This window comes from Tinamus guttatus, unplaced genomic scaffold (assembly GCF_059628265.1).
Source record: "Tinamus guttatus ecotype Peru unplaced genomic scaffold, ASM5962826v1 Tinamus_guttatus_pri_ptg000639l, whole genome shotgun sequence".
In the NCBI taxonomy this organism is placed as follows: domain Eukaryota; kingdom Metazoa; phylum Chordata; class Aves; order Tinamiformes; family Tinamidae; genus Tinamus; species Tinamus guttatus.
This window is the reverse complement of record NW_028289173.1, coordinates 4,786,872-4,813,519: the sequence shown is the minus strand read 5'-3', so window position 1 is coordinate 4,813,519 and position 26,648 is coordinate 4,786,872. Positions and strand designations below refer to the sequence as shown.

Here is a 26,648-nt window from a genome sequence, read left to right as displayed (position 1 = left end):
CTATATATATTTGAATATTTGTATTAAAATCCAAATAAAACTTGAAAGTTCATCTAAACATGCATACAGCAGTGCTTACATATAAATTAGGCCATGAAATTATGAAATTTAGTTTCACTACAGCAGCCTAACATTAACAAAATTTAAAACAGTATATGCTTGCTACACATTTTTTGAAAGAGGATTTTAAAAAGTAAATAGATAAAATCCCTGAATGCAAAGAAACCGGTGGCTAGACACCTGGAATGACTTTATTAAAATCTTTCACAACAGCAGCTTCTTCTGCAGGTGCATAGAGATCATTTCCTTCACTTGATTTTATTTGACTTGTTAAATTCAAAAGCAAGTTCTTTCAAAACTGTGAATGACTTTGAATAAGAAATAAAAATTAAAAAAAAGGAATAAAGGCAAATTTTCCAATCTATAAAATTTGAATAGAGACACCTGCAGCCACTTTTTGTCAGGAAGAACTCCACTCAGTACCTTAAAAGAAGAACTTGGGAGAGTCCCTCCTCTCACAGATGACGAGACAGGCTATGGTGCCTCTGCCCATCTCACTTAGATAATACTGGTCACTGCTGGCCAGGTGCTACCTCTCCTTTCCCTTCTTTTTAGTCTAGCTCCTGAGCTGGAAACTGCATCCTCATTTCTCCCTAAGAAAAGTAATAAACGCTCACCTGTAAGTAAGGGGATTTCCAACTATTAGTTTTCAATCCATTTTAATGTAGGCTAGGCTGGCCCAAAGCACAGGAAAAATCTATCAGGCAGTGAACAAGCAGAAAACCATTCATTCCTCATAGTAAGAAGAGTAAAATCAAAGTTGGTTAACATGTATTAAGTACACACACAGGTAGTGCATAATCCCTGCTCAGTAGCCCACATGTTCCATGGGGAACATGCTTTGAAAGGGAGCTTGGTTCTCCAAGAATTACAAATGAAGAATTACAAAGCCTAGACTAAGTGCTTGCATTTAAGGAGTCTTAATTTTGAGTCATGATTAAAGTTATATGATCAAAAATCATTTTACCCCACAGAGTTTATTATTATTAACAGAAGACACTCTCATGCAGATACAGGGCAAGCAAAGCACAGGCAGGGCAGGAGCATCTCTTTGCCTTTGCATTCTGAGGAAAATGCATCCAGGTACAGGGCTACTTCTGTCAATAACAGAAACTCTGGTTCACCACAACAATAAATTGTTCTCTGGAGAAGCTTTGAGGGAAACCTGGTAATGCATTTAGATCACTGAGGAACAATTACAGTTCTAAGGGATTTTCATGTAGCACTCCGGAAAAAAAAAAAAAAGTAGCACCCAAGACTGGGAAAAAAATACAGTAAGGTGAGAGTAACGTTCCTTGTGGGGAAGTATTCTGATAAAGGAAACCAACATTTTGGGAGAAAACTACAGATTTCATCTTTAAATTGAAATAACTATTCTCATTCATTCATGAATCAGTATTTGAATGATTTCTATAAACTGCAGCCAAGAAATTAATGCCACAAAGTTGCAGCAAGTGTATTTTGCACTTCTGTGTTTTGAATATACTGCAAATTACCTTTCCCGCACCAGTATGAAACAAAACACTGTACATGAGCCATTTACCTGGCACACACTCATCCTCAGTATAAAAAGATAAGAGCTCACGTCTTCTCTCATAATATAGTTTTAAAATACAAAAGTGATTTTTTTTCCTAGGCCTTAACAGAGCTCACCAAGGTCTGTTAACACATTGTGTTAATCTTGGTCATTTTCTTAATTACTCACAAAACTTACTGAAGAGTTTGGAAAAACCTCATAAAGCAAACAACCCTAGAAATAGAAAATAAGACTCCCGGCCTAAAACGTCAAAACAGCATTCGCAAAGTCTCCCACAGTGGGCCTACTGTACTATGCCGAGTGGCATTTGGCATTTTCTCTCGACTCAGTGAATAACAGGAACTCGATCATAAACGCCCTGGGCTCGGGCCCGGACAGGGGCCTCAGCTGCTGGGCCTAGCGCGGCCGGGCGCGCGGCTGCGCTCCCAGCTGCCAGCCCAGCTCGCCGCAGAACGGGGAAAGCTGTTTTGACAGCAGAACTTGTTTCTCATTAAGGCAAAGCAAGAGGACGCTCTTCTGCATCGCTCTCAGCTTTCATTTGTTAGGGATGCAGTTTGCTTTTATAAAATTCCTCATGCTTAGGGCACCATGTGTTCTGGGGCAAATTATCATACCAATGTAAACATATTTAACCAATTTTGAAAGCAAATGGTCTTTTAAATTAGGAGGAAACCCCCAAACTGCTAGAATTTTCCATTAACCTAGAAGACATTAAATCCTTTAACAACTTTAACAAAATTAACTTTTACAAGAATTTTAAATCTTGTAATAGCTTCTTAACATTTTATCTCTCTGATAGTTTTAACTCTCAGCTGCATTTTCATGATCACCTAAGACCCAGGTTCAGAAAGTTTTTACGTGAAGTTCTCTCCCCAGAAAAAAACGCTTGCTGTGTACCTAAATTTCAGTTCCTAGTAAAAATAGAAAACAGTAAATAGTTTTAACATACAGAAAAATAAGTTTTGTTATTGAAGATGTCAGCCTTAAATTATAATTAAAGCACTGAGACCATTTTCCATGGACAGGCCATTCAAGTTTTATTAGTTCAGCTGGGAATTTTTCAACCCCAATCTTAAATCAAGACTGAGATTGAAGATCTTTTGCGTGGTTAAACAGCAAGTGTTATCCACATTCAACATTCTGCAATCACATGATTTGATGTTATAAAAAGAAGTCCCTGAGCGTTCCCAGAACTAGGTAGACCTCATTTCGTTTGGGAGAGCGAAGCCTTCCCCAGTCCAACAGAACTCTCAGCTGCATGGCCAAATCCATATTTACTTAAAACAAGGAGGTTTTTGACTGACATCTTTTGGATCAGAGCAGCCTTCCTCTGCTCTAAAACATTTGTCAGTTTTTAAGAATCCCAGAGGCTTAAATCCCAGCAACCATCTGCACAACAGGCACAGTTAAATAAGCGCTGGCCACCACATAGGACAAAGTTAACTTTGGATAAGGAGCTTTTATTTTGTTATGGTCACAGTTTTTCCCTTCGCATGGAAAGTGGTATCACCATAGTAGCATACAAGCTATATAAAATTCCTACTTATCTATTTAAAAATTCCAGCTCTTAGGGGAGAATATTGTGGTAATAGGTAGCCCAAATTTCCATTGGATCAACTTAGGTCTTTCAAGACCATTGGAAACATTCTCAGAAGTTTATCATTTAAATATTATTTTCTGTTGACCCAGACTAATAATTAAAGTTGTGCAGAAAGGCTCTTCCATTAGTTTTTACTAGTGGAGAAAGAATGACATATTACAGAGACAATAACTATCACATGGGCTACTTGGTTCCCTTCCTCATCCCTAAGCTGCTCTAAAGACAAATACTTACAGGCAATAAAACAATTAATCCTCTTTTAAGAGGATAACTGTAATGAAAAAAATAAAATTAAATTATCTTTACATACATAAAAAGGAAGTAAAACAAGATTATATCTGTATTTCCACTGGTTTCCGATACAGAATATGGGTGTCAATTTCTTTTTATGAATTTAAAGACAATTGTCAAAAGGCAAAAAGTCAATTTATGGACTTTTTAATTCCTGGAGAATTACATGAAATAAGACTTAGATCAGGAAAAAAAAGCCACTCATGCATTTCCGCACATCCATAGGCACAGCACACTTCCTAGAATGGAATATATTTGTACACCAGGGATCCAGAATACTGGACACCCTGAACAACTAAGAAACTCTGGCAAAGCAGCGTGGGAAAGCATGCCTGGAATCCTGCTATAATCTGTATATTCCATATAACCTGATGCCTAAAGTTGCTATTTAAACTAAATGTCACCCCTGCTCCCAAAAAACATGATACTACACCTCTTTCCTCAGCAACAGTCACAGCTGTATGGACATCTTCTAATACCTCAGGCCATTAACAGCAGCAAAAGATACTTAAATTGAATAAAAGGACTCTTGTCTAGTGCTATCTGCCATTGGGCAACAAGTTATCAAGCATAAGGTGAAAGTATTCAAAAAGACTTTGATATAAGATTTGTAGAATAATAAAAATAAAAACAAACCAAAACACTTGTATTTAAAGACTGACTTGCTTTACAAATAAGTAGTGCTAGGAGAAAAATATAATAGCTAGAATTTTACTCAACTATTTTTTTCTCCCCAGAGATTACACTTTCCTATAAGGAAAAATAAAGGTGGTAGCTGCTAAAGACAAGTATGAAATGCCGATGGAGACTCCAGCCAAACGTCCTTGCACGACACAGAATTGCTATGCTGGGCAAATCACTTGGGTGAGACAGATACTGCCATCACTGATGCATTTCCAATTGCTTGATGGAGATGCTCAGAGCCCCCAGCTCCCAAGAGGTTCAGAATATACCAGAGCTACAGCTAAAGGAACCTTGCTTGGAGTCTATGAAATCCATTAGGAAACCACTGATGTTTGGTGAGTGGGGCTAAAAAGCACTGCAGGCAGGGCCCAAGCGTCAGTCCTTGGGCCGCGCTTCAGGCAAGAGAAGCGCTGTCCTCCTCTCTCCCTCCCCTACGCAAGGCAGCATATGACTAAAAGGCGAGTCACATCAGTCACCACCCCAGCAAAAAGCCTTTTGCTGCCGTTAACTCGGACCAAGCCGATCCATCTCTATAAGACACACCATGTGTGCAGCAATGTCTGGGTGAGGACTGCTTTTCAGGGCCCTTTGCCCGTTAACAGCTTCACCAGCACCAGAGCAAGGGCTGTGCTTCCTTCCTGACCCAGCAGAGGCCAGTCCTGGAGAGACCGGTGAGGCTACATCCAGGCAGGCGGCTTGCTGGGCTGTCAGGGTCCAGGGAAACAAAAGGGGAAGGAGAGGCTGTCTCCCTGCAGGAAGGTGGAAAAGGCAGAAAGGTCTTTCCCTGTACAGGCCCTTAATGCTTATGCAAATCCCAGCCTCAAGATATTTGCAATCAGGGAATAGACAGGGCCTCTTTCCCAGCCTTTCCTTCCAAACACATCACCCACCATGGGCATCCAGACACAATTTCGCACTCCGGTTTCACTGCTCAGCCAAACTCGGTTCTCAAATGCCACCTCCTCTCATGACTTTGCCCCTCTGCCTTCAACTGCCCCCCTCCACTTGGCTAGTGGCCAGGGCCAAGCTTCTTGCCCAGCCTCTCTCATTTAGAGAGATTCACAGGAGGTTCAAATCATCTACATCAGCTGATGACCCTCTTCCTCACTCTTATTTCAGAAGCTCCAGGCCTCATCTCTCCTATATGTTACTGACCTACTTCTGTCACATTCCCCATTTAGATCACAACAAGGTTCTGCCTCCTGGTCCAAATTACCTAGGACACTAAAAGCAGGAGAGAGATGCTCTCAGATTTCATTCCTGTTTCCCAGTCTCACCCCAGCTTGCTGAGGTCCTGTCAAGCTTCAAATACAGCAGCCTGGAAAATACTTCACAAGCCCACAGAGATGCAGACTCTGGCAGCAGAAAGAGCTGTAAGGACTGGGACACAGCCAGCATGGAGCCAACCTTCTGAGAATGCAGACAGGCAACACCAACAAGTCCCAGAATCACAGAACAGTTGAGTTTGGAAGGGACTGACCCCGTGCCACATGCTCTAAGTGTCCCTGCAGGAGCAGAGAGAGTTTGGACTAGATGATCTCCAGAGGTCAAAGAATCACATAATGGTTGAGGTTGGAAGGGATCTAGAGCACATGGCACAGGGTGGCATCCAGGCGGGTTTTGAAGAGCTCCAGAGAAGGAGACTCCACAACCTCTTTGGGCAGCCTGTTCCAGGTCTCTGTCACCCATCCCTATGTGACTCTACAAACAGGCCTGCTCAGAAGTTACGGATATAGCCGAGCCAGTGTCAAAAGCCCTCAACCCAAAAAAAGATCTCAAGATTACACTCCAGAGCATGCTCCCCACCCCACAGTGGTATGAGGATTACGCAACACTGCAAAACATCCTCTCTCCCTGCACGCTTGGTTTTCATTGCAGTTGGCTCTTCTGGAGCCATATTCCATAACGAAGAAGTTATGGAATAGAGAGGCTGTGTAGGAAATTTCAGGCTGGACTGTTAAATCCTGGCAAAAGAAGGCAAAACAGGGTTGTCTAGCTACAAGAGTTCTGGTAGCCTAAGAAATAGTACTACCAAACTCACCTACAATTACCATTACGGACCGCTACAGAGGATACTTATGCAAGGTTAATGCTGTGTGATCAAAGATAACCTGTTAGCTCATTTCCAGCCTACTCTCATGAAGGATTCAGCCAACTGCAATTCATGCTAATTTTGTGTTAAGGCTCTGGAAACTTTTAATAGTAAGTCTCACAAATACCACATACTTCCCAGGAGTCTTCAGCCATATTATAATACCATGCTATGTTGTCTTCCCTCTTCTTGACTGGCGTATCAGTTATCCATAAGTAAACTCTTCTCACCAATGCTGCAACAGAAAAATAGCTCGGTTCATCTGAGGAATATGAAAGTCAATAAGGAATATGCCAGTACTGGAAAACTCAAATTGAATGCTTAAGAAAACTAAAAATACTCCAGGCATATGTAAAAACACAAGGATTTAATCCTACTCTCATTAAAGTTTATTTCCTTCCAAAGTTTCCTCTCTTTGTCAAGACAACATAGCTAAAGATCTTTATAACATGCATTTTCCACAAGAATCAAAGTGAATGTACTTCTTGCCAGAAAACAGAAACACATACTTCTATATTTCAGCAGGTTCCAAGATTTTTAAAATAGACTGCCACTAAGCCAGAGCAATACATTCCTTCTGCAACAATTTATATATATCTTTTTCACATGGTATAAAATATTTAAAGAATAGTACCAAATGAATGACTCGCAATATTCTTTCAAGAAGATAAGAATAATTTTATGATTTAGCAACACTAGCCTCCTGAAATTACCCTTTGATGCAACAGTTCCGTAATTCCACTTGAATGGAAGAATTAAGTATGTAAATGTCTGCACATCTGGACAACACTAAATCCTTAATAAAAAAAATAAAATTGTTGTTGGCCAACTTTGTGGCTTTTTTCAAGCATGTGAAAAACTCAAGTCTGGGAATAAACTGGCAACTTCTCAAGTCCCAGGGTAGGGCAGATAGAAGCACCATGAATTACTTTGCTAGTTACCCAGCTACAGCACAGCATAGCACAGCAGCTGTGACATGGTGAAACTCTGTTTGGAGAGACACATACTTCATAACTCCATATCTCAACAAAAGACTGCTCATGGAGGAGCTTTTCCTCCCTTCCTGCTCAAGCTGGGAAACTCAGATGCTGATGTCAGCCCTAAAGTTGGCCCTCAGTTTCCCCCGAAAGCCTCCAAAGGAAGGAGGGGGGAACAGTGGCAACTCCAGCTGTGATGACAGTGACTCTGACAGGAATTTTCCTAATATTCAGAAACCAACAGCACAGGAAGCTGGTGACAAACTGTCATGCAACACATAAAGGCCAGAACAGAAAAGTCCCACTGGGAAAAGAGATCCAGTAAAAAGGGAGAGAAAGTTAATATGCTGAGAGAAAACATCCTTTAACTTGGACTAAAAGTTACAAGTTTAGACAAGACCAATTTCATTCTGCAAGCATAATCATATATTCAGAGTGTGATAGGAAAAAGTATTTACCAAGATACTGCCTCCAGCCAGAGTGTGATGGGAACTGCTATATAAAGACACCTTCAAAGCAAGGAACGAGCCCAGCAAGGAAAGTTGCTCTGAAGTGATTTCTTTCAAAGCCAAGCCAAGTTTTACACATTATGTCCTCTCTCGTTGCCAAGGATTAATTTTTTATTTGAAGTATATACTTAAGTAAGGACAGTTATCGGTACTTTTCCCCTGTATTAAAACAACCAACCCAGAACTTCCCCACCTCTCCATTGTGTTGAGGCAAAGTGCAGGTCTCCCAATGCAGCGCGGCGCGCAGAGCTTGCGCTGGGGTCTGCAGGCTGCCTTGCTGTCTCCTGCCTCTAGGTGGGGAGCTTTACTGCACCTCAGCCCCGCGCGGGGAGGCAGCGCTGCTGCAGCTCTGCGCTCCATCTGGGACACGGACACAGCAACGCTGGGCTGCTTCCAGGTAGTGTCCGTGCAGCGGAGGGAAGAAGGGGTGGAGGGTGCTCTACCCACACCGACGGGAAACACAGTCCTGCAAAGCGGGGCGGTTTAGTTGGAGCCAAGGCCACACTGCCACCGAGAGAGGCCATCCCACCTTTAACGTTCATTCCAGCTACGTATTCCTGCCACCTTCCTGCTGGCCTAGACGGCCACGCGGCCACAGCTGAAAATCAAACAAAAAATATTAAATGAGAAAAAAATATATATACATATGTTTTCAAATATATGAGTTTTCAGGAGTGACCATATTTTCCTAATTCTTAAATTAATAATTCCTGTCCAACATCAAACATAATATCCCTTACATTTCCTGCCCTTACGCGCACACACACTTGTTTTTTCCATCTCTCCTGGTCAGGCACCCAGAACAAGAGCAGTTTTAGCTGGGCTTGACAGCTCTAATGCCGACAGAGCCACTGGAATCATCTGAGCTGGAAGGCAGCAGCAGAAGAAACCTGACAATTCCTCCTTCCCTCTCTCTACTCCTCATCATCCACAACCATTTTCCAGCTGATTAGTCAGCTTTTTTTCCAAGTTATTAATGAACTAAGTGTGGCTAAATACCTTAACGAAGATGGCAGTATGCTGATTAAGCATTTTATGGTGATTAAGTAGCTAATTAAGCCATTCCTACCCTGAAATCTCTCAAAAACCTAGTGACAACTTTCACGGAAACAGCTAAACCCAGCACAAATATTTCATCATGTAAGGTACATCGACATGTATATGCATGTTGATATATCTGAAATCCATACTAAAGTATCACCATTTGTAAATAACCTCTCACAGATTTTGTTTCCTAAATATCAATAAGCTCAGATCTAGAGATAAGGAGAAAGCACCACACTACTACTACCAGCCACGTTTCAAGAGCACCCCCAAAGAGTTTACAAGTGGAGTTTAACATGGATTTGTTTGCTTTATAAATGGAGAACTACACTGAAAATTGCCAAGTTCTGGAGAAACGGAACCAAATAGCTGGTTTCAAAAGACAAGATAGTTACGTACCACTGTATGAACCCAGCACTACTCAAAAGATGCTCCAATCCTTAATTACTTTTAATAAGTCTTAAAGTGATGCAGAGAAGACTTGAGTTTCCCAGGACACCGGTTTCACCAAGCTGTGTGAAGAGCCACCTAGTCTCACCTAAATTATTGCAGCTCTCTGTATTACATACAGCATCATCCCCTTGTTTCCTAACACCACTACAAAAACCAGAACTAAAAGGAAGCAACACCACTGACACATACCCAGGCACATTTGAGGAAAATCCTTACTATTACGTTTGTTTTTCCTTGCTAATGTTAGAACTGCAAGGAAAAGTCTATATGCTTCTATTTCAGTTAAATCCAGTATTCCCTGAAAGATGCCTAACTCTGGCAGACAAAAAGCAGTGACAACCCTGTAAAAAGGACACAGATCAGTATTTTTCTACACTGGAAACACCAGCTCAAATAAGGCTGCCCATTATCAAAGGCAAACCTGTTTCTCTATTTTCCCATACCACAGAGTTACACTTTTAGAATTAAATATGATTTTTGACATAGGGATTTTTACGACCAAAAACAAAACAAAAAAAACTCGAAAGGAAAAAAAACCTCTTTCTACAGAGATTAACCATAGAATTAATGCAATTCATCTGAAAACTTACTATGTGTTCCCTTACTAGAGTTATTACATATGAACACTTGTAAGGACCCCACGATTAATAGCACCAGTGAAACTCATACAAAAACAAAGAAGTGCTACTTGCGGCACTGTGATTGGGGCTGTGTCAGCAGTTCAGTTTTCATGATTTTAACACCCTGTTGTAAAAACTGCTTTCAGTCAGAACCATGCACATTATACCTGCATCCATAGGGAGGAGGGTTTCTGTTTTCACCGAGTAAAACACAACAGTCAACTGTATTTTAATATATGAACTCTGAATAATAAGACCCAAAATTTGCAAGCGGTTTCTGGACAATCATTGCCAAACAAATCTTATGAGACAGTTTAGTAGTGCAAGGCAGAAACATGGTAGAGCATAAGCTATTTGGAGAAATAAGAATGTGTGATATTACATTTTGCATATGACCTTCAAGAATGAGAGATACACCAGAGACTGTGCTGACACACGATTCACAGCTATAGATCTTTGCAGCTTGGCCACCATGTGCTCAAACACTGAATGGCACCAACAGATCTGTGCTTGATAAGATACCATGCAAAGTTCAAGCCAGGAATGATTAGCACCATGAATGACCGGAATTAAAAGCACCACTTTAATCAACACTGAATTCATATCTGTCTTGAACAAGCATGAGAATTGCAGCAGTTCTGTTAATCAAATGTGTCAGGGATATTCTGCTAAAGAGATCCTGCAAAAAAGGAGTATTTTTTATTAAAAGACATGTAGTCAAGCTCTAAAGAAAATACAGATGGAATCCAAAACAACTTCTTTCTTAGTATATTTGCTACATTGCAATGATTCAAGGTGTCAGTTTATTTAGCTAATAAACTTAATTATGACAAAAGCTGCACACAGCTTAGAAGGCTTGCAACTTGTGGCAGTGTGGAAAGACAGCAATATCACTTTATTATAATATGCAGCAACATAAAGTAATTAAAATGCTTTTTTATAGTCTCCCTCTATTCCGATACATAATCATGTACTAAAGCTATGTTTTTTCTTCTGCATACATCTATGTACAGTCTTGCCGTGAAGATGGAAGCAATACAAAAGTTTCTCCCACTAAATTTCCGATATTTTTCCCCTGATTCCCCATTAGAATTGAGCCTCTTCATTAAGGTAATCAAAGAACACACAGAACTAGACGACAGTACATCCAACAAATTCTATGTAACTCTAAGCCTTTCCTGACTCCATCCTTCTTTCAGTTTCCAACGAACATGGGAAAGCGGAATGCAAACACACCCATACAGCAGATGTTAAAAAAAAAGAAAAAGTTACCTGAATTGTAATATTTACTCCTCTTAATACAGTTTAAAAAAAAATGCTAACCAATGCCATTTCTAAAAACTCTTATACTGAAAGCAATTAAAACAAAAAAATAAAAATATCAGCAAAAAAAAATCCACACTCACTGAAACTCAAGACCTGCTAGGATCAAATTGGTGACAATGTTTTGCTCAGTATATTGAATTTCACAGAAATTCACGGAATTTCAGATCTACACTAAGAATGTGGGCTTGTACCTCCATTAAAAGAACCCTTTTAACTCATTTTGGCCTCCCTTTCCCTACCATCCAGGGTTATACACTGGACCTGTTATGTCCTTTATGGTCCTATATACTCACACAGGCCTTATGGTAAGGGCCAGCATTTGTTATTAATCCTACAGGCATTTTATGAGAGGGATATGGAGAGTCTTTAGCTTGTACTGAAATGTCAGTCTCAACAAACCAACAGGCAAAAGTGTTTGAACCTTCCAGGGAGTTTGGAAGCAAAAAACATTACATTTTTGGCTACAGGCTTGGTTTAATGTCAAAGTACACACTTGATAGAACCACATTAGACACATGATTGAGGCCAAGTAAGAGGGAAATCAAACAGACGAGTCAGTTCCTCAGAAAGAAACACTACAAAGCAAGGGGTAGAGAGAAGGTGACCAGTGACTTTATAGCTGCCCTCGTAACTGTATGCTGAGATCACTCAAGGAGCTGGTGGCACTTCAGAAGCACTGCTCTTCTTTGGATCACTTTCAGAGCAAAAGTCTCCGAGGTGCAAGACCTGTAAGTGCTCTTAACTCTCCACTTTTTACTTGTGCATATACACACACGCATTTACCGTGCGAATAATTTCTTGTCACTAGAAGAGCCAAAAACCCCAATAAAATCAACTTCCTCACTTTTGATCGTCACGCAGAGTGCTTCACAAATACCTCCATCTATTTCATTCAGGTAGCTTGCAGAATGAAGTGCTACTCAGCACACCACATGAGTTTAGCATCACCATGTGGTCACCCTAAGCACCTTTCAGAGTCAGCAAAGCAAATATTGATATAGCCAGTATAGATACAGTGTTATTCTCCTTATTCCAGGCAGATGTATGCATTTAACCATATAAACTGCACTCTGGAATTCAACTAGATGATTCCCACTCACTAGAATAGCTTCCTACATAACTACCTTAGATGCAGTTGAACAAGAAAGTTCCCATCCCAGAAAGAGAATCCATTACCAGCAACATGAGCTCTTAAAAATGAAAGACAGTAAGTTTCAATAAACAAGGAAAATTTCGCCATCTCATTTTGAAGTCAAAGTATTTCTGATAGAAACAGAAGACCCATCAACTCGACCTGCTTAGTCAGTGCCAAAACTGGTATGAATCCACCACAAGTACCAATTGCAACACTAAAAGACAGGCAAGTTGGCTATTTCAAATTCGTATGTACCCTCCTAAGTTTCTCACCATATACACCTCAAGTTAACCGAAAGCTTTACTTATTGGCAATAATTTAAACCATCCTTTTATAGTTTATTCAATTAAAATTAAAAATACAGCATTTTTGCTTAGGGAATATTAGTGTTAATGTTCCGGTTGTTTTCAATTTGCTGAGTCTGTATTAAATTTCACTTGAACTGATCAAAATGACAGATGTGATGTTATGGGATGTGATAAAAGCAGAGCAAGATTTGTGTGACAGCTGAATTGAATTATAAAAGATTAGCAGACAGTAAATCCCCAGCTAAGAATTACTTCCCAATTAAAAGAAAAAAAAAAACTCATACTGTTTAAATAAGAGAAGCAATAGCACAATATTTTAAAATTCTACCTTCCCTTTACAAATTAACAGCAGCATAATAAAGTTTCCGCAATGATGCTTTCTATAGCATAGCTACATAGTGGGTTACCATAATTGCAGAAGCGTACAAATAATTACTATGCAGCTAGTACCCTTTTAGGGGCACAGTCAGTATTAAGATTTCTATCTCCTATTATTAAAATAATCCCTTCTTAGGAAAAACTTCATAGCTTAACTCGTGGTCTTTAGAAGTTCCTTACCTGTATATCTTCAAGAACAACTATACAGCTGTACTCCAACTGGAAAAATGAAAGCCTGCAAACCTACAAATGCCAAGCCTTTGCTACTGGGCAAAAGTCCCCCAACATTCTGAAACCACTTTAGCTCCATTCATTTTTGATGCAAACATTAGGAGAAAAATCAAACAAACAAACGAAAATCATATAAACCTGTAACTAATAAAGAAGATGTCCAGTTCTGCCACAACAGTGTGGTCAATGGGTTCAACAGAATAACAAGCCTGATGAGGAACAGCCTGCACTAGTAAAAAGGCAAAAGTAAAAAGGGCTTTGTCTTCCAAAGTGTTTCCAGGAACACATATATCCTAAAGCTTCTGGGATGAACACACCATAAAAAATTATACTATTTTTTAGGTAAGTTGGAAAAATTCCATATCTTTTCATATCATACATCCTGTAGGCCTTTAATTTCAGAGGCAAAGAGTGTGCTAAATTTGGAGATACAGATTAGGCAGGAATATGTTGGCAGACTCCTACTACATAATTGTGAAAAAGCTCTATTGATATGAAAACTACAGCTATTTACTTACACAAAATCCAGAAGACTTAATCAGAAACTTCAATATTTCATTAACAAGACTGCTCCTTGGTGTTTTTGCTTTTAAAGAGCACTATCAATAAAAAAAAGAAGGCGGGGCACCAAGCAATTGTCAAAGATAGGACAGTTGTTCTAATCTTCCTAAGAAGAAACAGCGATCTAGAGAAAGATAGAGGTTACTACCAGTCTCGCCAAATAAGCGAGCCATTGGTAACACACTGAGAGAGATCCTGCAAGCACAAAGCAGAAATGTAAAGAGAGTCCCCACGACAGCATGCCTGCCATGTGGCCAGCAGCAGCCAGCCAGATGTTGTGGTCCATTCCCAACATGGCACATCAGTCTGCACCGAGAGAAGCAAACAGGGCCTACAGTAACAAGCAGGAGGGGCAGCAAAAACACCAAACTCTAAAGGTAGAAATCAGGAAGAGCACACATACAGAGGAAGTCAAAAGTCTTCCCTGACTGACTTGGAGTTTTCTTTCCCTCTAGACTGACACTGTTTTTCACACACTGGCAAAAGCTTGTTTCATCATGTCACTCCTCTCATGACACTCTAGTCTTCAAAAAGGGCAAGGAGGCAGTAGAAATACTCCTCTTGTAGGAATTTTAAGGCAGTAGTAAATGGTCCGAGTGATATCCAAACATAAAGCCCTACACAGATCTCCCTCATAAAAGTTGACTAGCCCCTACCATATTTGACAATCAGGTTTTTTTCAAAGCAAGCATACTTTCTTCCTGTTAGTTTCAAGATGCTGAAGTTTGGAGACTGTAGCACAATAAGCAGGTTTATCTGCTCAGAAACTTTTGGCAAAAGTCAAGACTTGCTGCATTCCACACCCAAGATAACTGCATTCTTGTAGCCAATATAACTATTGAATCACTGTATTTATCTGAGCAATAATGCAAAGGTGTTGTGATAATGTCAACTTGAGTTCACCAATTCGGCTGCACAATACAGGCTGTTCTACTACTGAATGCAATAAAAAAGTGTTTAAGCATAAAATATCAAATGTGTTCAATGAAAGCTATCACTGAACTAATCCTAATGGGATCAAACTTTGTTTACTTTCAAATGACATTTTGGATGTAAAAAGTAAAATTCATTTTTCCCATTATCTTACTCTCCCCACCCCTCCGCCCCTTTTTTTTTTTTCTGACGTGACTCCTGAAGAAGGAAGTTTACATTTGCTGTACTTTTTTGTGTATTTCCATGCACACACACACAAAAAAAAAATTGCCAAGACATTTACTTTGCATGAGGAAGTCAAATTCCTTTAGCTTTGCATGTGAAAAGCACACATCTATAAGGTTGATAAGGCAGTTCACATTGTATTGTTTGACAGGCTTTAAAAAAAATGTTAACTATGGATTGTGAAGACTTTCAAATGGAACAGTAAGCTATTGCGATTTTTCTCAAATAATGGCTAGAGAGAAGACAGGAGAGAATTCACCTCACCTTCTTCTAGTTTTGCTTAATTTAAAGTTTGGAGCACGACTGCATCCCCTCTCCAGCAGGTATACATGACCCAAAGGAATTCCTTCATTGAGGTGCTGAAAGTGTAATCAGAAAATCTATATGAAAGGAGGAGGAGGTGAGAAAAAGATAATGGAGAAAACAAAACAAAACAAAAAACAAACAAAAACAACAAGGTATTCTGCTTATTTAGCTAAAAGCAACCAAAGAACTAGGAAGAGATTTAGAGAAAGTATACGCACAAGAGAGGAAAATAGATATCTACCTTGCTCTTGTGCCAATGTTCACCTCTTGGTTCAGGGAAAACAAGGTTGCTAAAACAAGCACAAGTCTGGTGCTAAAACAGCATAGGAGAAATCAAGCAAACAAGTCTGTATGGACTGATATTTCATCAGGACTCAAGAACATCTAAGAAAGATGCGATAAAAAATAATAAAAATTGTTAAGAGAGAAACTATTTGCTGCCTTAGCACTGAGATTCTGTGTCACCAAAAAAAAAAAAAAAAAGAAAAAGAAAAAAAAAGTAAGTATAAAGAAACCCAGTACTCCTCCTCAGAGGAGATTGGGCTGCAGGAAGTAACCACTAGGAGGAACACCATTGTAACAACTCCACTGAAAAAGATTTCTTGCAGCTTTCCTGGATTAGACAAATAAAACAAAAGTTAAACCCTTTTGAGGTGTATAAGAAGCCAACTCCCTTTTGCAGAAAATACAACAGCCAGGGGACCTGAAAGAAAGAAGCAGAGGGGAAACATCACCAAGACTTAGTGGAAAAGTACAGTCACAGGAAAAGGCTAGGTGAATTTTCTCCTCAGCTTGGACTGGCAGTAGGTACATAGAAAGAAGGATGCTTCAGTTCTTTAAAATCTTAAGAAATAGAGAAACACAAGTTCTTCCTACACCAACGGCCACCAGTCTTCATCAAGGCACAGACAACAGTAAGTGGCATGCTGCTGGCCGTGAGATTCTTTGCTCTCCCTTTCCTTCTGAGCAGTAGTGGCAACAGCTTCTACGCCCATTGACAGCATCAGAAAGTTTCACAAGAGCACACTGCTTGGCAGAAATCAACTTGTTAATCTCAAATTGAGGACCAGGTTTCTATTTGTTTCATATCTTAGTACTGTACTTAGTACACAAACCTCGCAAGTTCTGTTCCAGGAAATGGCAAACGCTGTTTCATCAACGCTCACAGGAGGTACACACCATGGCACACAGGATCACATAAATCCCTTGCTTCACTAGGGTTTCTTTTTGGGTCCCCCCACCACCACCACCATGTCCTGTACACAGCCTCTTCTAGCACACAAAGCACCTGATTGCTGATACACCTGTCCTAGATGTACACCTCCACATTACCAGGATTTCCCCTTCCAGTAAGCAAGGGCAGAATAAGGTTTTCCGGCAGTCAAATACTGAGCAAAGCTATGTAAGGACTGAAAAAAAAAAAAAAACATCCAGACATGTTTGAACTAATCCTGTATCAGCCATTCTTCCTACCATGAATATGTTCTCACCTATGCTGGAACAGCACCATTAACTGCATTATTCTGAAAAGTAACAGGCTCCTCTACACAGACAAGATGACCAGTACATATTCTGCAGTGGCAGTTCTTCAAGATGAGTGCCTGCCAGTCTGCCCATACAGTTTTAGAACATAAACCACAGCTAGAAGAGGATAAAATGTAGGATAATTTATTTGCAGATTCCTTTGAATGAACAGGTCAAGGCACTAGCTTAATTAGACTATCCTGAAATCATCTTTCTCCCTTCAATTGGGTGGCCAAGACAAAAGAGAAATTGAAAATTCCTCAAAATGGAATTTTTGCTTTCAAATGCATTCTAGTTTCCTATTTCAGTGTTTGTAGCACTTCTTTTTAATATAAGATAAGTTTTCCCCAAGAGCTTTGGATAAAATAAATAAATAAACAAACAACAACAAAAAGGAAACACAAATCTGTTGGATTTTATCCTTTGCCTGGCAAACCAATATATTTCCTGCTACAATAAATCATCATGTTTTTCCACATTTGCCTCCTAGATATACAGACACCACCAGAGGATAAAGATTCCTGCCTCACCATTTAATCCAAAGGAAGAAATGTATAATTAAATATATATATATATATATATTTCCTTTATCACTTCTGCCCAAGAAACAGTTCACTTAACCACATACAATGTTACAATATCGAGAGTTTTATAAACATGCTCTATATTAGGAATTGATTAGTCTTTCTTTTTTTTTTTTTTAATGTGGGGGAAAACTACGAGAAATTATCTGTCTTGTTTGGTAAATAAATAAATAAATAAACAATTAACTTTCAATACTACAGAGACAAAAGCAGGCCCTATATTCTGCTTACCTCAATCACTTTAAAAGAAAAAAGTTCCTATTATTTGCATACCCCTGCTCACTTTTCAATTATATTTATATAACCATAAGACAACGGCATCAGAACATTTTCAACCAAACCCTAAGTTTTTCAAATTGTAGTTGAATTTGACAGAACTACAGGCAGCCGAACAGAAATTAGAGCTACTACTCTTTAAAAGTTCTCCTTCTTTTAAGGTAGAAACATGGCTGCTTTCATCATCTATAATTTATGATAGTCTCCAGCCATGTATTGGCATGTGACTTCCTCTGTTTTGCTTCATTCAAAACTTAGTTTTACAAGTGTCCACTGAGGTTTTTTTCTTTATTTTTATTATTTTTAGACTCACTGGTCTGCAAATTCTGCTTATTGGCTCTCCAAGGAAAAGGGGACATCATCAGAGACAAGACAGACATTAGTCATGGCTCGTTATCCAGTGACTGAAGTGGAAAAAGTAGAAGCATCAACATATAACCCAGTATAACCAGCTAAACTGATTATTTCACCAACAAATCAAACATCCAAGTACTTTTACAAGTATCAACATACAGAAAGATAACCAAACTGACTGAAGCATAGTCAGATTTTCTGCAGTTATTTAAATGCAGCTCTAAGATATTTAGTGCCAATGCCTAAGAAAACATAAGTTTCAATAAAAATAAATGATTTAGTAGTTTCCCAAGAATGTTAAGAAAAGGCAGGGCATGACTTTCTTAACACATAGCCATAAGCAGATTTGTATCTTGCACCAGTATTTCATTCAAAAATTCTAGTTTTAAAGAATAATTTTTTCAAGGTATCGCAGGTTGAAATACCCAGCACTTCTATTTTGCACTGTGAAGACACCTTTCACTATAAGAAGCCCATTTTTGTTTCACAAATGAAACACCTACATGAGGTACAAATTTCATGCCAAGTATTTCTCCTCAGGCAAGCAAAAGTGCTGCACATAATTCATGTTACCTATGACTGGACCTACACCTATGCGACACTTCAGGGATTTACCCACCCAATCACAGCAACCCCCTCTCTCCAGCATTCACCTCAGCAAAATTGTGTGGTTTACACCACTGCGGTTTACCAGCTGTGCTGTGAGAAGGGAGATAAGGGGGAATCTCAGTACTGCAACAGGACTCTGCAGCACCAGCAGTCACACGCCTGGTCTCTTATCAGGCCTACAAGCTGCACAACGATAATGATGCCATGCTGAGCCCACTAGTAAATGTAGTTAGTAGAGATTCATCTAGCTACTATAATTTCATAGGCAAGCCCAGCCCCTGTAAACAGAATTCCTTTTGAATCCAACCATACAAATACAGAAGTGTTCTCTTTGTGGCTTCACCATCTGTTTTTCAAACTCATTTTGTTATTTGGCCAAACGTCATAAAATCGCTTTCCCAATAGCAATGGATTGACTCTTCCAAAGCCTTCTATTTTCAACACCTTGCATTTAGAGCAGAAGCAACTCACAAAGCTGATCTTATTAACCCTTCTAGGGGTATGGCCCAAGCTTCTGCTCATTCATTACATAGAATGAAGTGGTGCAGATCTCCTCCTCTTCTTGCATCTTTCAAAGTCTATTTAATCCCATTTAGAGGGCCACAAACCAGAAGGTAGAGTTGAGCTGTATCTCCAGGTGACTTTTTAGTTAAAAGCTGAACCAGGGAGCAATCTCCTTAACTACAACTCTGCTTTTTACCCATCTTAACAGAAACAAAATCCCATCTTTAGTAAGTAAAAAGAGATGGGCAACACAGAAGTTCGCAGCTATAAGGGGCCTCTGAAAACAAAATGTGGTGTCTAATTCCAACACTGCGAGACATTACTCTTGCCAAGATACCAACCCTGCTCAGGAAGCTCCACCATAACTCAAGGAACTCTTTGTTCAGCACACAAGTATTTTAAACACAAAAGCACAACTATATGTTTGCTTATAGCTGCCACAGCCCACTTAGCTCTGTGTTTATCTCCCCTCTACCCTTGTTCCAGGAGCCAGGTGATGTAGTTCATTAATCTGTCTTGGAGTACACCAGTCTGTGTACACACACACATGCACAAAAGCAGGTTCCTTACACAATGCAACAGCAGCAACCCACTTATGGAAGAGGTTTGTTGCAGGAGAAAGAGCCCAGTTTAACTAAGATTACTGCCTACTCTGTTCTATGTCGTCCTCAGCCTTAAGTCTCATTAAAAAATAACAGAGTAACACAAAAGATCCTACTAGTTAAATACTAGTTACCACTTCTGCATATTTCTACATTTCAGAGATGATACTTAAATTTAAAAACAGAGAACACTAGGACTGGGAGGTGGGACATGTTAGTCTGCCTGTTCTCAAAGAAGAAACAGAATCCTGGTCTCCCATCTCTGGGAGAGGCCCTTCTAAATAAAAAGAACATCATTACGTAAGAATAAAGGAGTGAAAGAGCAGCAAGGAACAAACTACAATGGTTTTTTTTTAAAATTCATCTAAGAGAAGAGACCAGGATTCGCAGTTAAGAATCTCAGAATGATGGAGGATCACAGGACCCAGAGAGAGGCTACGCCCAAAGAGTTGGAAAAGTTTTGCCATTTAGCCTCACTGGGTAATTTTTAGGTACCTCAGGCCTTTTCCAGGTCTTTTGCCCTGCACATTCGGACAGTAAACAGTTTGTCTGAGAAAGGTTAAATTAAGATGGAAAAACTGCGTTGAAGAGACAGAACGCTACTGAAAGACAGAACGCTCCTGTGGCTAGTGGGGTCCCCCAGGGGTCAGTCCTTGGTCCAGTCCTGTTCAATTTATTCATCAATGACCTGGATGAAGGCACAGAGTGCTCCCTCAGCAAGTTTGCTGATGACACGAAACTGGGAGGAGTAGCCGATACCCCAGAGAGCTGTGCTGCCATCCAGAGGGACCTGGACAGACTGGACAACTGGGCGGTGAAAAACCTCATGCAATTCAACAAGGCCAAGTGCAAGGTCCTGCACCTGGGGAGGAATAACCCCAGACACCAGTACAGGCTGGGAACCGACCTTCTGGAGAGCAGCTCTGCGGAGAAAGACCTGGGTGTCATGGTGGACGACAAGTTGACCATGAGGCAGCAGTGTGCCCTCGTGGCCAAGAAGGCCAATGGGATCCTGGGCTGCATTAAGAAGAGCATCTCCAGCAGGTCGAGGGAGGTGATCCTGCCCCTCTACTCAGCCCTGGTGAGGCCGCATCTGGAGTACTGTGTCCAGTTCTGGGCTCCACAGTACAAGAGGGATGTGGAGCTGCTGGAGAGAGTCCAGCGCAGGGCCACAAGGATGATCAGGGGCCTGGAACATCTGCCCTATGAGGAGAGGCTGAGGGAGCTGGGCCTGTTCAGCCTGGAGAAGAGAAGGCTGAGAGGGGATCTAATCAGTGTATATAAATACCTCAAGGGAGGGAGTGAGGAGGACGGGGATGGTCTCTTTTCAGTGGTGGCCACTGATAGGACTAGAGGAAATGGCCGGAAACTGAAACATCAAAAATTCCATAGGAACTTAAGGAAAAATTTCTTAACAGTGAGGGTGACAGAGCACTGGAACAGGCTGCCCAGAGAGGTTGTGGAGTCTCCTTCTCCGGAGATCTTCAAAACCCGCTTGGATGCAGTCCTGTGCCACGTGCTCTAGGTGTCCCTGCGTATGCAGGGGGGTTGGACTAGATGATCTCTAGAGGTCCCTTCCAACCCTAAGCATTCTATGATTCTATGATTCTATGATTCTGTGAAAGAGTCAGACCATTATAGCTAGAGGCCTCCAACTTACTATCTTCCATGAAAAGGAAGGTACTTCTGTCAAAGGACCTGAAGACTGTTCACACAGCACAAAGTAGTCCTGGCAAAATCTCTGGCTATGCTCTTGCTAAAAAGAAACACCACAAAAAAAAGTTAGCATATACATATCAGCATTTTTCCCCCACTTGCCAGGTCCAGTTATACCTCCTTGCCAAACAGCCACTTGGAAGGGTTTCTCAGCCCTGCCCAAATGGCAGGTGGCTGCTAACATATTAGAAGACAACACACTGAAAAGTGTCTTAAGAATAAGTGCCACGGGGAAACAGAGAAAACAAGAGAAAATAAGAACAGGAGATGAATACTCAAAGCATAGCTCAGGGTTTTTTTTGATTGCAAATGAAAACCAATGCGATCCCACATTGTCTCTGGATTTATTCCCTCCTAAATGGTCAGGTGACTCTTCTATTAGAAGAAATATTGTTGAGAAACAGTTTCTTAGAGGATCTTAGAGCAACACTTGTTTTCACATGTACTCTTCCACAATGCCCACTGCCTTCAAAACAATCCAAAGCAGTATCTCAAAAGTGGATCTGCAAACATACCGGTACAAGTTACAGCTGAAGAAGTTCTTCCAAGTACAAAGCTGTCTCTGATTAAATGCAAACCACAAATGAAACAAACTGTTCCATTCAGATACTAAAAAGAATATAATCCTTACTATCCAGTGTTACCCACAGGTTATACTATCACAAAGGGATACACTAAAAAAGCTGAAGTCACACAGTGTGCTGAGCGGACAGCACAGTGTTTTTGCCTTGAAATAGGCAACATGACATCGCAAAGGAAGGCACTGCTGGAATAAAACTGAGCAGGTCCAGGGCTGCCTTAATTTAGCACCCACTTGCCAGTTGGTAGAAAAGATTAGACGCCTGCGTGGACAATCAGTCCAACCAAACATCCAAGGTGTCTGCTGGAAGTGCAGCAGCAAAAGCTGCAAGGGGTGTGCATCAGCACTCCGTGCATCAGCACTCCTGCAGGTCTTACTAGGTTAAAACTCACCACAGACGCATCCTCCTTCAGAACGCAGTGGTATCTCCAAGGCAAACACTGATTTTTCCATTCCTGACACCTTGCTCTGCCTGAAAGCACACGGACTCTGCAAAAGCATCAGTCTCCCTACGAGTACACAGCCGAAGGATTGAAGACTGCACAACAACATGAACACACAAGGGGCAGCCTCAGGAGATCCATCCAGGCCTGGGTACAGAACAGCAAATGCATGGCTGCCCCAGAACCAAAGACAGAGGAGACACAGAGGCCCTCTGTGCGACAGGTCTGCTACATCAGAGGTGCCTGCAGGCTGCCCCACTCCACTGCACTGGAGCCTTCAGGGCAAAGGCAGGACCGGCTACAGCGCGGGCTCATCACAGCATCTTTTGCACGTGCTGCTCCTTTTTTTGGATGGGGATCGCTGCACATCTCGCTGCAGTCCGGGTCAGACCTTAGGAACTCCGGGCAAAGTCGCTACGAAGCCGCGCGAGCCCGGCGCACACAGGATATGGAGAGATGGACACACGCAAACCCCCCGCGCGCCCGGCGCCCGCGCAGCGCCACGTGCCGCCGAGGCGCGGGCAGCCGTTACCGGCGGGCGCCCCGCGCTCCCCCGCGGCTGACGCGGCGGCCCCGCAGGCGCCTCCCCTGCTCCGCGGCGCCGGGGACCGTTAGGGCTCGCGCCGCCAACGACCGCTCGGCGACGGCGCGGGGGGAGGATGGAGAGGAAAGGGACGGGGCCACCGCCCTACCTGGCCGGTGATGCCGGTGATGAGAGCCACCTTCCTGGGGCCCATGTCGCCGTCGCCGTCCGTCGCCGCCGCCGGCTGTGCCATGACGCGGGGCGGGCGGCGGCCCAGGTGCGGCGGCGCGGCCGGGGCGGGGCCGGCGGCGCGGGGGGCGGCGCGCACCTGGCGCGCGGGCGGCTACGGCGGCGCGGCCGCGCCCATGCGCGCCCCCGTGCGCGCCCCCCTGCGCGTGCGCGCGCGGCCGCAGGTGCAGCCTCCCGCCTCCCCCCGCCCCTCGCTCCCGGCGCGCGCCCCGGCGCCTCCCGGGCTCGCGCGCGCCCGCCTCCGCCGGCCCGGCCCCGGCAGCCAATCAGCGGCCGCCTCGCTTCCTTAAAGGCGCAGGCGACGCCGCGGGCAACCCGGCAGCGCCGGCTGGGGGCGGGCGCGCCCATTGGCTGGGAGCGGGGAGGGGGGCGGGGCCTAGGCCGTCAGCGCCGCCGAGGAGCCGCTTCCTGGCCGCGTGTCGGGGAGGCGCCCGCAGTGCCCCCCGGCGCGGGGAGGAGCGCGCAGCAGCGGCGCCGCGGCCGCGTTGGCGGTGCGGGCCGTTTTGGGGTGAAACACGGCCTGGATGGGCTGTTCGTCAGCTCTTGCGGCCCGCTTGGCTGGGCGGTGTAGCCGGTGTAGGCGATCAGGCCTGAGAAAACCAATATTCATTAGGCTCTTCTCGGCTCTGCTGACCCTACTGAGCAAGTTGCAGCAGCAGATACCCAAAGCAACCTCTTGCGATGCCCTTCTGCCTGGTTAACACATAACACACATTCCCCGTGACACTTATACATATAAACTGAGGCCAAACAGGACCCCTGGTCCTGAAGCGGGATGTGCACTTTCCGGATAATATCTCTGCAGTTCCTCTGTGAAACAGGACAGAGCTGTTCGAGTTTATGGCTGCTATGAAAAGGCCAAAGCATGGAACATGACAGAGGCTGCAGAAATAATTTTACTGTAAAACCGTAACCCGTCTGTTCTGTCTCCTGCCCGTTATGGCAACTTTTCTGAGGTTACTGCATTTGTCTTTGGACTGTAACCTCTGTTAAGAGGGAGAGTTTTCCCAGATAGAGGCAGCTTTATAAAGCTGGCAACATTGCCAACTACTTCTCTAAACTAAGTCCGTCATAGTATTATGGGCGTGCAACTGGAAACAGGGCGAAGCTCTGAGCTTTGAAATAACGTTTCAGACCTGAGTCTGAAGACTTATAAGTCTGAAGAGTTTGAGGGCTCTTTACAGCAGTAATAAGGTAGCAAACTTACTTTTAGTCAAAAACTTAGAGTTTTGTTATTTGATGTGTGGGGTTTTTGTTTGTTTTTTGTTGTTTGTTTGTGTGTTTTTGAGGGAGGGGATAGGGGTAAGTTTTATTTATTTAGAGCTGAATTAAGCACTGTACAAGCCACCATATTAAAAATTGTAGCTTATATGGCAAGATAAGCTTGTCTTTTTTTTTTTTTTCCTGGCACTAAAGCTGTTAAATGTAGGTTGAAGTAAAGCTTGCCTCTTTTCTCTATTCTGTTCAAGGAAGCAAGGAGAAGGGCTGATCCTGAAAGGCCTGAAACTGACCTAGGGCAGTTTCCCATCATTAGGGCTTCTATGTGTAATTAAAAGGCTTTGGTCACTTTTTGCAAACACAATTTTCCCTACCCCTATTCACACAATACCCTACAAGAACTATTTTTCAAGTGCTGCATTTTCCTAGTCTGTTATTCTCAAAATCACTACACGCAGTGGGGAAAAAATACTTGCATCTTCCAAAACTTACCCCGATTAACCCATTCCAACACCTTATCCTATGACAGTACTCCCAGGTGACAGGCACCTTAGGCTTTTCCTAGGCTATTCAGAGCAATAGCTTTGCTTTCTACCCCAGGTCTGCAGAGCCAAAGACACAGAAATCCTTACAATTTCTGAAAGGACATCACCTCAGTCACACTGTGCAGAGATCACTTTAGCAGGGTTCATACTGGTACTTTTAGTTAACACTAATGCTAGGAGAAGGCATGTGAAGTAAAAAACAGGTTTTTGTAAGAAAAATAGAAGTATTTCATCCCTTTAAATATCTGCTCCCTATGTAAGTTTGGCACTGTTATAGATACTGTTAGCCAGCCGCTGTAATCCTGGTAGACCTGCTCCTGGCATGCCCGGGAGAAACTTCCAAGCTTAATTCTCAAAAACTCCCCTGTTGCCAAAGTCTTCCACGGTACAATTACAGAGCAGGTTGAAGGCACGGTTGTGACACAGGCACTAGTTTTCAGCCTAACCTGTAGGTTTCGGAAGCGTGCAGTAGGTTTTGGAATAGCCTAAAAAACTGGACTACCAGCCCTCGGGAGATGAGCGATCAATACGCAACCAAGTGCGAGCCTGCACTGAAGTCTGTCACGCTGCCTCCATCACCTGTGTCGCTGTATGCACAAGCTAGCTTAAAGCTTTGTCTGCCCGTGCCATAACCACTTAGTCTTTTGTCTGTGTGGACCTCACTCTGGCCTCAAAAATTCACAAGGTCCTCATGAAGAGGAGACAGCAGACAGACACATGCATCCACCCGCAGCCCCCTTGGCTTGAATATTTAAGGATGCGTGGAGTATCCCCTAGTCTGAGTGCCCTGGCACATCAGGTAGGTGAAACAGAAACATCAGGATTCAGGAGACTGTTTCAGGTAGCCAGCCTCATGGCCACGGCCTTCAGGTAAGCAAAGCTTTGGCATCCCTTGCCTCTCCGGAAGGATCTCAAACTTCCAGTGAGTCTTGCCCTTCACACCTCTCCCCATAGGCTCTCATATTTCCTTTTGAGAGGACTTTCGAAATGGCAGAGGGGGAGTTAAGAGAAGTCAGGAGATCTGTGCCATGATTCAGCACAGCAGAAGGGGGAAAAAAAATCTGGCATCGCTGCCTTCCAGCTGGAGTTCTTTGTGTTCAGCATTTGTGGCTGGTGCCCAACCCACAAAGTGCTTGCAGCCTCCTTTTTCCTCTTTGCAAACACATGCCTGCTTGCTTTTGAAGGGGTGGGTAACAGTTGCCATATTTGCTAACTCCTTGGCAAACATGGCGTCTGTTGAAAGGCTGAGACGCAGTTCCTGTTATTGCCATCATGGTGTTATTTCCACAGCCCTCCACATATGCATGGGGATTGGAGGCACAGATGGTGCCATAAACTTGTATCTCTGACACTACCATGAAGTTGTGCAACACTGCAATAAAACTGTGGTAAGAGCAGGATCCAGCCTTATCTTTTTGCCACTGTCCGTGTCTAAAGATTTGTTCCTGGAAGTGTTATTCCTGACTGAAACAAGATTACAAGTGGGCACAAGAATATCGTTTACTTCTGCATCTTGTACAGGCATAGGATGAGTGTGAAATGGGAAAATATTGACTTTTTTTTTTTCTCCATCTTTGTTCGTCCAGACTCATGAGAAGGTCATTCCTCCAGCCTTACATGAGGCAAGGAGCCATCATAAGGTGATGTTGGG

At 42.5% G+C, this 26,648-nt stretch overlaps 1 protein-coding gene across 2 annotated transcripts in view; it reads right to left on the bottom strand.

Annotated features, from left to right (window-relative positions):
* GMDS (GDP-mannose 4,6-dehydratase) overlaps positions 1 to 23,285 on the bottom strand; it is a 403,890-nt gene extending 380,605 nt beyond the window's left edge. For both annotated transcript variants that reach the window (XM_088535645.1, XM_088535646.1), the window contains exon 1: positions 23,155 to 23,285. In XM_088535645.1, coding sequence (XP_088391771.1) covers positions 23,155 to 23,238 — 84 coding nt within the window. In that variant the 5' untranslated portion in view covers positions 23,239 to 23,285. The remainder of the gene's footprint in view (positions 1 to 23,154) is intronic.
* Positions 23,286 to 26,648: the final 3,363 nt, after the last annotated feature.